This window comes from Gracilinanus agilis, chromosome 2 (assembly GCF_016433145.1).
Source record: "Gracilinanus agilis isolate LMUSP501 chromosome 2, AgileGrace, whole genome shotgun sequence".
Taxonomy (NCBI): domain Eukaryota; kingdom Metazoa; phylum Chordata; class Mammalia; order Didelphimorphia; family Didelphidae; genus Gracilinanus; species Gracilinanus agilis.
The window spans coordinates 148,505,435-148,519,366 of record NC_058131.1 but is presented as its reverse complement, the minus strand read 5'-3'; the positions used below and the strand labels follow the sequence as shown (position 1 = coordinate 148,519,366).

Genomic DNA, 13,932 nt, shown 5'->3' with positions numbered 1-13,932 from the left:
TTGACATCATCTCCCAGCGCCGGTCGACAAGCGACGGCCTACGCAGTTTGACGTCATTTCTGCGTGCCAGTGGCCTAACCAACAGTGACTGCTCTCGGGATGTCGGGGCGGAGCCCAAGCCCGCTGGAAGACGAAGGCGGGCCGGACCGAGGTGAAGAGGCGGGGCTGGGGCGGAGCTGGCCGTCCCGGCGAGGGCGGGGCCGCGGGCGGGCGCAGAATTGCTCGTCTTCGTGGTGGGAGCCGCAGCCCGTAGCTTCAGTCTGGGCATCGGGAGACAGCGGTATCAGCGCCATGAATGAGGCAGAGGGGCTGCGGCAGCGCCGGCCCATGCGGCCTCAGGTCATCACTGAGGACAACCAGGCACAGGAGGCCAAGCAGGGCAGGTAGAGGTCGAGCAGCCCCGGCCCCGATTCCGCCGCCTCTCCTGGCTCCCCTTCCTGTCTGAGACGTTGGATGGGTTGGGCTCGAGGGTCCCAAGTCCAGGCATGGAGGCTTGTGTTAGCATGCGCGAGTGTGTATGTGTTCGTATGTATATGCATGCTTTCAACTGCGTGTGCGAGCTCCAAATGCCTCTGCCCAGCTGGTCCCGCATTCTTTTCCTTAAGCTCTGGCTTACCAGCATTTTAGCAGCCCTGAGTGTAGATTCTGCCCCTGCAGTTCTTTTCCTCATGGCCTTTGGCTTTTCTGTCATGGGTAGCCTCACTCTCTAGACTCTGACTGGACACATCTATTCCCATGTTTTTCTCTATCCTTTTGCTTTTAAACACCTAATTTTCAATTCAACCCAATGAATATGAACCAAGAGTTGTAAAGAGGACTGAGGATTTGCGCTAAATAACCTTATATTTGAGTGGTGGTAGTGTTGGGTGACGACCACATACACAGATATATGAAAAGAGGGGTAAGTGTTACAAGAAATGTGAGGAGAAACACTTCCGGAGTGGTGGTGAGACTGAAATTTAAAAAGTTATTAAATACCTACAGTATATAAAAAGTGTTAGGGATATAGATGGAGATAAATGTTTGCTGAATTGAATCTAATTAGGTATGGGGATACGTGTACAACGAAAACATGAAACGAAGGAGAGGGCAAAGAAGAGCCCTGGGAAAATGCTTTGAGAAAACCGAGGAGGAAGAGATTACATTAAAAAAAGTTTTTCTTTTTTTTAAGAGACCTTAACAAACATAAACACGAACATTTCCATGTCTACCAGACTGAAAATGTGGATTCTATATAAAATCTTGAATTTCTGTTATGTAAAGGTTGAGTTTTTAAACACACACACCCTTATATGTATATATTTAACAATAACACTGCCTTGTTTGTGTCCCCTTCTGAATTTTAAGATAATGCTTTTGAGGGAATTTGGGTAGAATATGGTGAGAATTATGTATTGGAAATGGTATAACCTGAATTGGGTCTTGATTTCAAAAGGTAAAGATAATGATGATGTCAGTAGAAGTCCATTATAGTTTTGGAAGTGGATCACATACAAAGGTAAAAGTGGGCAGTACAAAAATGAAGGAATGAAGAATATCTTCTTTGACTGGAACAAAGCAGGTAAAGAGAAATATGAAATGTATGTGGCAACTAGGTTATGGGTATCCTTAAATGCCCAAAACATTTTATACTTTTTTGCTAGTTTTTTGAGAAGAGTGATGTGATTATAGCATTGTATTAATAAAATAATTTCAGAAATAGTTTGAAATTGAAGAGAGGATATATTGTAGTTAAGAAGACCAGTTAGGAGGGTTGTCCAACAGATCAGGTAAGAAGAGTTGAAGGCCTAAAATTGGAGGTTGTAGTGATAATGAATAAATAAAGAATGGATTCAGTAGCCATTGCAAAGGCTACCTCTTGTGCCTAGAAAGTACATGTTCTTCATTTTTGCCTTTAGAATTCTCAGTTTTCTTCAAGGATTAAATAAAGTGCCACTCCTTGCAGGAGGTTTTTCTGATCTTCCCTTCTCCATTCTAATGTTACTTTGTATATTCATTTTGTATATACTTTGTATTTTCTGTGTACTTGTATCATCTAGAAGAAAATGAACTCTTTGAGGGCAGAAAGTATTACATCTTTATCTTTGTAATTTCAGAGTCTAGCATAGTCCCTTGTACTATGCCTTGCACTTGATGTAGACTTTTGATTAGTACTTGCTGAATTGAACTGAAGGTAGAGTTGATAAGACTGGTAACTGAAAGGAAGGTTAGCAAATATGAATCTTATTAAAGCCTGGATAACAGGGAGGATAATGGTGTCATCAAGAGAAATTGAAATGTTAGGGGCAGATTTTTTGGGGGCAAGATAAAGTCAGTTTTAGATGGGTGTTTCAGGCACAGGTAGTATATAATAACTACTAGGAGTTGGAATATAGGGTTAATGCTCTAGGGAGATATTAGGGGTGGAGTTATTATTGGTGTAAGTCATCTGCATAGAAGTGATAATTGATGTTATGGTAGAGGAGATAAAATTGCCAAGAGATGATGTAGAAAGAAAGAAAAGAAGGCCAAGAACAGAACCTTCAGGAGATACTCAGGAGTTAAGGGGCAGGAGAAAGATGAAGATCCAGCTAAAGAGAAAGAAGGAGTGGTTGGAGAGGAAAGAGTAAGTAAAAACTCTTAGGGCAAAATGCTATGGAAGTCAAGAGAAGAGAGTATATCTAGTAGAATGAGCAATCAAAAATGTCAAAATGCTGCAGAAAAGTCAAGAAGGTTAAGGATGGCTATCATAATGCAGCAGAGAGAGTGAGGTAAAAAAGAATGAAGGCATGTTCTACCTTTGGCCAGGACCTGGTCAAGAGCAGAGGCTTTTCTAACCTTACCTTTAAAAGAACCTTGATCCCAATGCCATTCTTAAATTTGAATCTTTTATTCAAAATTCGATTACAATTTATTAAATGAAATCCCTCTAATACTCTGCAGGTTTATAGGTATATACCCAGGTATAAAGATGTGAAATAGAACACACTGAACTAAATGCAAGAGGGACTGGATGAATAGACTTACATATATAACTAAACACAAGGGAGAATAGTAATGCATTTTAGCAATAGGTATTTTTTAGCAGAGGGAAGAGATTAATAAATGACATCCGCATTGGCTGTGATTCCAGAAAATCAGGTTTGGGGAGAATATCTGTTAATATCTTGTAATGACACTTGACTTATGAGGAACAGTGAATAATATGGTATAGTGATATAAGTATATTTCACAAGAGTCAGAAGATTCGATTTGAATATCAATTACTAGTAATAAGTTATTGAATAAATCATGTAACATTTTGGTACTTCAGTTCACTCATAAAATATGAGATTTTAATGAATCTCATACTTTGTGATGTTATAACAATATACTTTAGAATTGTAAGAGAGAGATAATGTAGTCCAATTCACACATTTTACAGATGAGGAAAACTGAGGTCCAGAGATAAGAAGTGGCATTGCCCAAGTTAAAACTAGGATTTGAACTCAGGTCCTCTACGGTATATGCATATGGTATTTTAAAAAATCATTCTACCCTGTACATTGAATTTCTAAATTTACACATTTAAAAATGCTGTTGTAGTTATTTAATCTCATTTAATCCTCAGCAACTGTCAGATGATGGGGCAAGCACAATGTTCCTTTTGTAATTGAGGTACATACTCAGTGGGATTATATGTTTTGCCTAAAGTCACACAGCTAGTAAGTGTCAGAACTAAGACTAGGACATAGGTCTCTTAATGCTTAGTCCAGTTCTCTTTCCCATAAACCCATGATCTTTCCATAGAAAATTCCAGTCAATGCAATAATTTATAGCACCAGATATTAAAAAAAAGATTCACTGTCATATACATTTAAAATAAAAAGATCATGTATCTTTTTTTTTTTTTAATCCTTACTTTGTCTTAGAATCAATACTTAGTATTGGTTTCAAGGCAGAAGTGGAGGAAGGGCTAGGCAATTGGGATTAAGTGACTTGCTCAGGTTCATACAATAAGGAAGTAGGGCCACCTAGCTGTCCCCTTAATAGGTATCTTTTCTTGCTTGGAGAGATAATTCCTCATTACAGTTGGGGAATAAATCTAATTCTGATATCCCTCTTGAATGGGGAAAATGGGAATGAAAGGAGGGGGAGGTTACATTTTATTGCAGAGTTAATGAAATTATCCTTACATTTCTCTTTTAGGATTTATACTCTTTTTAATTTAAACTGAATAGTCATATTATCTTATTGCTTCATCTTAATTTATCATAGTGGCTGCATTGCTTCACTAGATTTCCTGACTTTTTATCAGTCAGTGTTGCCACTCTGTTCTTGCATTTTCCTCTTTTCCTTCTCATTCCTTTACTTGTTGAATTCTAATTTTTAAAGACTGAATTTCATCCCTGACTTTTTGCTCATCCTTCTCCTTCTGGTCTGCTTTTCTTTGTAGATCAACTTTTGCCTTCTTTGCTTCATTTTTCAGCTGGTCTATTCGGGCTTTTAAGACATTATTTTCTTGTTTTAGATCATTTATTTCCTTTTCCCAATTGCCTTCAGCCTCTGTTGATTGTTTTCTGAGTTCTTGAGTTAATTGAATTTTAAGTTCTTCCAAAGCCTGTGTCCATTTCACTGAATTTTCTATGTTTTTCTTGGTGTTCCTTTATCTTCTCCTGATCCATTTGCTCTTTGTTCAATTTCTGGATAAAAGCTGTCCATTGTGGTTTCTTTTTTATTTTTCTGTTGTTTACTCATGTTTTTTCCTTCTTTCTCCCCTATAAATTGGCTGTAATCTTGACCCTCTGATCATATTTTGGGGTTTGGGCTATTCAGCCCTGGGAGGGCTTCTTCTCTGTTTTGTTGATTAATTAGGTTAGTGAGACCTGAGGCCAGATTTTCCCCAGCTGGTGGTAAAAACTAAAGAAGTGAATTCAGCTACTTTCCTTGTAGTCTATGGGGAGGGTCATTGGAGCTTCCCTGCCCACTGAAGACTTCTAGTCTGTTGTATTGATAGGATTAAGCCTGGATGTGGTTGATCTACACTGCCCTCAGTACCCTGAGGTCAAAGCCTTAAGAGAAGGGTAGGGGGTTAGTACAAGATGGAGGGTGTTTACCCTCTCTGGGTTTCTCCCCCAGCAGCTTTCCTGCTGTCTGTGATCAAAGCCTTGAGTTTGGCACAGCTGTACCAGGGAGACACTCTCTCTCAGACTGGTGGCCCAGCCCACCAAGGGATTGCAGTATCCGCTGGAGACTCAGCACATTAGGTGGAGGAGGAGATCTGGGATCTTCCTTTTTTTTCCCTCCCACCAGAAAGTTCCCAGAATTCAGGCTTTTTTTTTTTTTTCTCCCCCCCCCCCCTTTAAGTTGGGTTCAGCTGGAGGATCCCCCAGATCTGTTGTGTTGTCAGATTTGGTTTTCTGTTCCCTCGGAACCCTTTGTCCTTAATTGGTGGTGAAGGGCTTTACGGAGGTTTGGAGCCTTACTGCTTCTACACTGCCATCTTCCCAGAATTCTGAAAGGGCCCTTCTCATTCTTTTAATGCAATTTTTATATGTCAGTCTTGACCTCTAGTGTAACATCTGGGTGAGGAAACCAATATTTTATTGAGTTCACAGGAAAAATCAATAAGGGTCATATCCTTATTGTCTGGTTTTTGTTGTTAGAGAAATTCTTTTAACACAAATATAACAATTAAAATATTTAGAGTCTATAATTTGCATTACTGAAGCTTTTGCTTGAGATTTTTACCCCACACAGTTAATTTTTGAGGACCTTTCCATTTTTTTTCTGTTTTTTTTTTTAGCTATCTCAGAAGTCAAGTATTATAAAATATCAGATTTAAAATTTAAGAAGAAAAGAAAATAACATCCCAAAGCAAGGAAATGAATAGCAGTAGAAATACTTAAGAATAGCCTTTTGTTGGGAGGTAAGATGTCTTAGCAGAATATGTTACATCAGTGATGAGTAAACTATTCCGTGAGGGCCAGATCCAGGCTTTAGTTTGCCTATCACTGCCTTAAGCAATTCCCTAATCACTACACCCCCACATCTAGATGTAGTGATTAAGGAATTGCTTAAGGCAGAGAAGGACAAACTATTGCCTGGATCTTGCCCATGGGGAATAGTTTGCCCATCACTATGTTATATGAATCCATAAAAGTTTATATTCAGATGAACAGAGTAGTAGAATCAGGTTTTAAAACTGGATGAGACCTCAGATTACTAGTTATAATTCCCTGCTTTCAGGCAGGTTAAATATCATTATATCCTTTTTACAGATAAGATATATCCTGTTTAAGAGACTCAGTGATTTGCCCATAGTTTATACAGTAAGTGGTGGAGTGAAAAGAAAAATTAATTTTAATTTAAATGCAAGAAAACAATTTGTTTTCTTTAACAGACATAGAAGTTGGATAGTGTAAGATAAGTCCATATATAAAGGTACAATTCTGGAAATTATGTTTGCTGTTATAGCTTTAAATTTCTGTGAGCTATCAAGAAGAATGATATGGTCTTTAATCCCTTCATTCACTGTGAAAAATCAATAAGAGAATATGGCTAGCATATAAATGAAAGCTTGTCATTACCTTGTATCTTTTATTCTCAAATGCTTTACAAATTTATTTGACAATAATTATACACTGTGAAACCATTCTTTTTTTAAACTGTTGCTTCTAGAAAGAGAAAGCAAGTATGTAATAGTAGACTTTTTATTACTATTTAGGCATGGAAGTGAAGGATGAATCAAATTGTTGAATATTAAGTTAAAAATTCAATAGTTATTCCACTCCTCCCTTCAAGTAAATTTCCTATCTCCTTTTTACCCTACTTTCCATTCCAAATACATTGTTGTTATTATTAGCTTCCTAATTGAGCAGTGTGGAGAGCACTGAGGTGAATCTAGAGATCTGGGTTCTCTTTGAAGCATGGCCACTTGTGGAATGAATCTAAGTCATTTAATATTTTTTCCTAAAATTTCTCATCCATAAAATGAAAATAATATATGTCTTCTGGTCTGTGCCAAAGTTTAATGTAATGCGAAAACTGTGGTAGGAAATTTAAATTATGATCATGTTCTAGATTTTCTTGCTTATTTGACATTTTTAGGTAGAGTCTAACTCCAATAATTACCTTAATCTTTGTTATAGTTAATTGTTCTGATCTAGGAAAACTGACAGATTTGTTTAATTTATTTTAGAGGTCCTGTGATACTATATAGGTCTTCTCCAGTCAAATAAAGCCATGCCACTTAGCCCTTTAAAGCATGACACAAAGTGCTTCTGTTTAATTCAGTTTTGGTGGGATAATAATGATAATAATTGATACACACACACATATATAGTACATTAAGATTTGTGTAGTGCTTTATATACACACTCTTATTTGATTCTCATAATAACTTTCTGAGCTATATCTCCAGTTTACAGAAGTGGATATTGAGACTAAGTTGTGTATTGCCAATGGTCAAACAGTATCAGAAATGGGACTTCAACCAACCTAGGTCTTCTTGATTTTGAGGCCAACACCATTTCCAGTAGGCCATCCTGCCATTGTCAGAGTACCTGGAAAAACCTTTTAATTTGGCTTGTAGAACTCTTTAGTATAAATCCAAAGAAAATCTTGTAGGTCAGAGCAGAGCTCTCAATAATTGTCAAATACAATTGCATCATTATGATGGCTTATTTACTCTTAGAGAACATATGAATCATTCAGTTTATAAATTTTTGTAAGGGATATGGGGACCACTTGAGGCTGAAATTATCTCCAGAGACTGAAGACAACATGTTGTCTCTAATCTCATGAGGTATTACACCTAAAAGGAAAGCTACCAATTTTCCTAGTCTGGACATGTCTGTACAGGTTAGGAAGGAAAAACATTATGAAATGGTTTAACCATTTTGTTAGTAAAAATTATACCATCTTTAGGTTCAACAAGTCAATTACATGATACAAGATGGAGAACATCGTAAACCCAATACGAGCCAGTGTATTAGCTTTTCAAAAAAGCTAATACAATTTTAGGCTTTAATAGATATGTACTTTTTTAGACCTAGGGAGGTAATAATCCTACTCTATGTACTTTTTAGGGAATAGCTATGTTATTCAGTTCTGGATGGTACATTTTAAGAGGGGACATTGAACTTAAAACTATCCAAAAAAAAGGTTAATCAATATGTTAAAAGATCTAGGAACCATGTGATATTAGGAAAGTTTGAAGGTTGACTTGGAAAAGAGAAAACCTTGGTGGGGTGACAGGGGAAGAAAGAAACACGATAATTGTCTTCAAATATTTGAAGGCAGTATATATGAAACAAAAGTTGGATTTGTTGTACATTGTTTCACGGGGCAGAAATAAGGACAATGGGGAGAAGCTACAAGGAGGCAGATTTTGACTCAGTATCAGGAAATATCCAGCAACTGCAGATGTTCAAAATGGAATGGGGTTCTAGTGAGTTTCTTGTTACTATGGTATTCAAGAAGAGTGTATATAACTATTAAGGTTTTACTGTGAAATTCCTATATTGTAGGGGAAGTTGGACTAGATAATTTCTTAGACCCCTTCCATCTATAAAGTCCATGATTCATAGATATAGTGAAAATCCTGTTTGATAGGATAATGAATATAAAAAATGCTTTGATTAAGTTATAAGCATTTTTGGTATTGGTTAACAACACTAATAACCACAATTTTTTTTTGTATTGACTATAATCAGCATTCTGTATGAGATGGCAACCAAATAACATTGATTAAAATGCTTTTGTGTATTCTTTGAGGATTAGAACCAAATGCGTCTTGGTAAATATTTAATAATTGGCTCTCACACACAAAAAAATGTACCCATGACATACTTTTAAGTGCAATCTGCTTTTAACATTTTTTATCACTTTCTTAAATGTAGACAATCAAAACAATAAATCAAGCCCTAATTTTGTAGTGTTTCTGAGTTTCTAAGATGTAAATGCTTACAAAAATTTAACATTGGCTCTTGTACCATTTTCAGATACTCCTAGTTGGAGCCATTTTCCCCCAGGACAAATACAAATTGACTAATAGAGTCAACTTTATTGGGGATCTGGGCTATACCTGGTATATATGTATTAAAGCTCATATCCATTTGTGTTCTATGTGATAATTTCTGTTATGCTACAGAGAATGTGTAAATTTTACTTATTGAAACAGTGAATCTCCTTTTGCTTCCTCAAAAAACATGTAGCCAGTTTGTGAATTTGTTAGAGGTCAGAATGGTGAAAGATTTCCTAATGAAGGATTAGATTTTCATAAATATTGCCTGGGGACCTCTTTCAACACATGGTGTTGCTTAGTTGGTTGCATCAGCTTTAGTTTTAACATCTGAAAAATTCCAGTGGGACTCTATAATAATCTTTATCTTCTTGAAAACATCTTTGTGCTCAATCTTCAAAGTAAGCAAATTAATGCTTCCATCCTTGAACTTAGAGTAATTTTACTTTTTGTCAGAATCACACTACTAAAAACATCGGGACTTTATATTTCTGCTTTAACTTTATTATGTTTGACATTCCAATTTGGTAAAAAGGATTCAGATATCTTTTATTTAAATACATTTTTTGAGATAACAATTTATTTCTCTCTCTCCCTATCTGAATAAAATAATTAAATTTTGTCTGGCTGGGAATACAGGGGCAAAAATAAGAATTTCTACTCTCAAGGCCCTTACGTGGGGGAAACAACATATACATATATGCACAGATACACATAAAAACAAATATGTGTGTATATATGTATATAAACTTACACATATACATATGTAACATGTATTTGCAAAAATATGCAAACAAAATTCAAGGCAAGTTTTCTTTTCGGGGCTGGGATGAGAGAAGAGTACTGGCAGGTAGGTGGGGAGTCAGGAAGATCTTGTGTGAACAGGATACTTAATCTTTTTTGAGTCATGGACTCCATTTGCATTCTGGTGAAGCCTATGGGTTCTTTCTTAATAATATTTTTAAATGTATCAAATGAAATACATGGGATTACAAAAGAAACCAATTATGTTGAAATACAGTTACCTAAATATATATTTTTTTAATTCACCACAGAATTGAGCATCAGCTACAGGAGGGAGGTGGGAGGAGATGAGGGAAAGAACATGAATCTTTTAACCATGGAAAAATATTCTAAATTAATCAATTAAATAAAATTTCCAAGAAATAAAAATAAAATAAAAATCCACCAAAGGTTAAAATTCTCTTATGTAGAAAAAGTTTAAACAAAAGGAAGATGTGGAGTGAGGGGAGGTTGTAAATTGTAGGCATGGGGGCTAGCTGGTACAAAGGCATGGACATGGGAGATATAGTAACACATGTAAGAACAATAAGGCCAGTATGACTAGACCAAGAACTTTGGGAAGAGAAATAGTAAATAATGAGGTTGGTAAGATAAGTCGGGGCCAAGTTATGAAGATGTTTGAAAGCTAAATAGAGGAGCTTATATTGGATCCTAAAAGCAATGGGGACTCACTGGAGTTTATTTTTAGCAGGTTGAATGACAGTTATAAACTTAACCCTTAGCAAAATCAATTTGGTAATTGTGGAGAATGAATTGAAAGGGGTGAGACTTGATAGATCAATAAAGAAATTATTGAAGTACAATTAACATCTGTTCAGGTAGCTAGGTAGCACAGTGGCTAGAGTGTGAGGCTTGGAGTCAGGAAGACCTGAGTTCAGATGTGATCTCAGATGTTTACTATCAGTGTAATCCTGGGCAAGTCACTGTGTCTTAGTTTCCTCAGTTGTAAAATAAGCTGGAGAAAGAAAATGTCAAACTACTCTAGTACCTTTACCAAGAAAACCCCAAATGATCTAGAGCACAAGGAATTAGACATAATTAAAATGCCTGAACAGCAACAACAGTATATGTTTATGTTTTAAGCAAGATCATAACTAACATAAACCACTAGTATTTCTTTAGAGGCAGGGGAAATTTAGACACAGTCTCTCAGTGGTTAGCATACAGAGTGAGCCAGATTTGAGAAATTTTTAAAAATTTAAATTTTGTTTTTGTTTTTATATTACCTGTATTCTCTAATGCATCCTTCCAATTTCCTTCCCAAAGAATATTCTGTTTCCTAGAACATAGAATAAACAAAGGGGGGGTGGGGAAAGTCCAACAAAACCAACCATAACATTGAAAAAAATCCAACATTATGTGGAGTGTCATATGCATATAGTCTACTAATATGAAAACAATCTTCATTCTTAAAGTTGGTATGTTAGACTTTACTTTTAAATCTTTAATGCTGCTATAGTGTACAAATAAGGCCAAGAATCTGGAATAAAATGAATCTATTTTTCCTGTTTTCTTACTTCGTCTTGAACAAAATCTAAAAATTCTTTTTTATTTGTTTTTATTCTTGCTACTGTGAGATATAGTAGGAGGGCCATCAAAATAGCATGACTGGAGCAATTGAATTATAGGCAAGGAAATGACTTGAGCAATTCCTTTCTCCTACAGTATTTAGAATTCAAGACTTTTTGAATGATGACTGGCCAGATGTTGGGCCTGGAGTTAGGAAGACATAAATTCACATGCCTTGGATTCTTGCTAGTTGTTTGTCTGCCTCAATTTTCTCAGTTATAAAATAGGGATCATAATAGCATCTACTTCCCAGGGTTGTTTTGATGATCAAATTAGGGAATATCTCTAAAGTACTTAACACGGTGCCTAGCATATGGCAGGCTGTTAATAAATACTGGTTCTCTGCTTTTCCCTATTCTTTTTCTTATTTGACCATTTCCCCACAATCTTTCTTTCAAGACAATTGAACTAAGGCCAGTAACTATCTGGCATATACCAGGCAATTTAGTGCTTTCTGCCATAACATATTTTAGTAAAAGGCAAGGCAATGGGGGCAGCTGGGTGGCTCAGTGGATTGAGAGCCAGACCTAGAAATGGGAGGTCCTAGGTTCAAATTTGACCTCAGACACTTCCCAGCTGTGTGACCCTGGGCAAGTCACTTGACCCCCATTGCCTACCCTTACCACTCTTGCCTTGGAACCAATACATAGTATTGACTCCAAGATGGAAGGCAAGGGTTAAATAAATAAATAAATAAATAAATGAAGCTGCTTTAAAAAAGAAGTCAAGGCAAGCTAGAAGGGGAGGGAGTGTATTAAACTTTAACATGAGTAGCAAAAGTAAATAGCCACTTGTGAAACAATTAGGTGAGAGGCTCTTCTGTTCTGGGCTCTCAACGTAAGAAAGCGGTAGTGTTTAAAGAGGTCTATAAAACTGTTTTTGTATTCTACTGATTATTTTATGTATTTTATTTCTTACAGTGCTTATAGCAATAGAGTTTTCCAGATGACCTTTATGATGCTAGCAGTATCCCTTACCATTCCCTTGCTTGGAGCAATAACTCTGTTGAATTGCCCTATTGATCCTCAACCTCTTAGGTAAGTTGTATTCACAATTTTCCACAACAATTTTCTCTATAATTAAAGGTAAGTTATTATGATTCAGAATATAGTTTTAGGATTTAATTGATTATTTTTTAAAATTTCCTTCATGAATGAAGTAGATTAGGTGCTGAATGCAATGTATGTATAATGACTTTATTTCTATCATTATTATAGTTACAAGAATATCTCTAAGAAGAACTTGTTTATTAAATTTGAAAAACAGATTTTCTTAAGTAGAAGAAATGGTATGAACAAAAGAAGTTAACTTTGACTTGTCTTATTTAAAGTCTACTATATATGTATGTAAAATTTTTACATGTGATCATGTTTTACCTTTCTTTAGTCATGCTAATAATTTGAGATTTAGCTAGTAGGTGTATAATGCCAAAAGCAAATAGTTTCAATTGTGCTTTATAGTAGTCAGACTATATCATGAGTAGTATTTTCAGTTCTGGGTGCAAGAAACCGAAATATGTCTAGAGTAGAGTGAAGGAGATGGGACATGTTATATGAGAAATGACTGAAGAAACTGGAGATGTTTTGTCTGGAGACGAAAAGATTTGGAAGTATCGATTACATTAAATTTTTTTTAACCTTTACCTTCTATCTTAGAATCAATACTGTGTATTGGTTTTAAGGCAGAAGAGTGGTAAGGGTTAGGTAATGGGGGTAAATGACTTGCCCAGGGTCATACAGCTAGGAAGTGTCTGAGGCCAGATCTGAACCTAGGACCACCCTTCTCTAGGCCTGGCTCTCAATCCACTGAGCCGCCCAGCTGCCCCCAGTTACATTAATTTTATTTGTGCAAAAACTTTTTAATTTCACATAATCAAAATTAACCATTTTATTTTTTTGTGATCCTCTCCATGGCTTGTTGGGTCACAAACACTTCTCTTATCTACAGATTTGATAGATCTGACATTTTTCCTTGCTCCCCTGATATTACCCTTTATGTCTAAATTGTTTATATGTTTTGACTTTATCTTGGCATATTATGTGAGATGTTGGTCTGGGCCTAGTTTTTGCTAGACTGCTTTATAGTTTTCCCAGCAATTTTTGTCTAATGTCTAATTCTTAACCCCAAAGCTTGGATCTTTGGGTTTATCAAACACTAGATTACTATGGTCATTTATTACTGTGTGTGGGTTTTTAATTTATCCTACTGATCCACCACTTTATTTCTTAGTCAGTGCCAGATGGTTTTAATGATTATAGTTTTCTAATATAGTTCAAAATCTGGACCTGCTAAGCTACTTTCCTTGACTTTCATTGTTGTTGTTGATTCTCTTGATATTCTTGACTTTTTGTTTTTCCAGATCATTTGCCTTAATTTTCCAGCTCTATAATTTGGTATTTTGATCAGATGGCAATGGATAAGTAAATTAATTTACATAGTAGTGTCATTTTATCATATTGGTTTGATCTGCACATGGATAATTAATATTTCTGTAATTGGTTATATGATGATGATTATTTTTAAGGGAATTAGGAGTTAGGGTGGGAAGGCATGAATAAATACATTGTCATGTAGCC

At 36.0% G+C, this 13,932-nt stretch overlaps 1 protein-coding gene across 1 annotated transcript in view; it reads left to right on the top strand.

The window, feature by feature from the left end:
* The first annotated feature begins 209 nt into the window (after window positions 1-209).
* Window positions 210-13,932, top strand: part of LOC123236922 (adipocyte plasma membrane associated protein) — a 36,818-nt gene continuing 23,095 nt past the window's right edge. Inside the window, exons 1-2 of the mRNA XM_044663441.1 lie at window positions 210-383; window positions 12,277-12,393. Coding sequence (XP_044519376.1) covers window positions 292-383; window positions 12,277-12,393 — 209 coding nt within the window. The 5' untranslated portion in view covers window positions 210-291. The remainder of the gene's footprint in view (window positions 384-12,276; window positions 12,394-13,932) is intronic.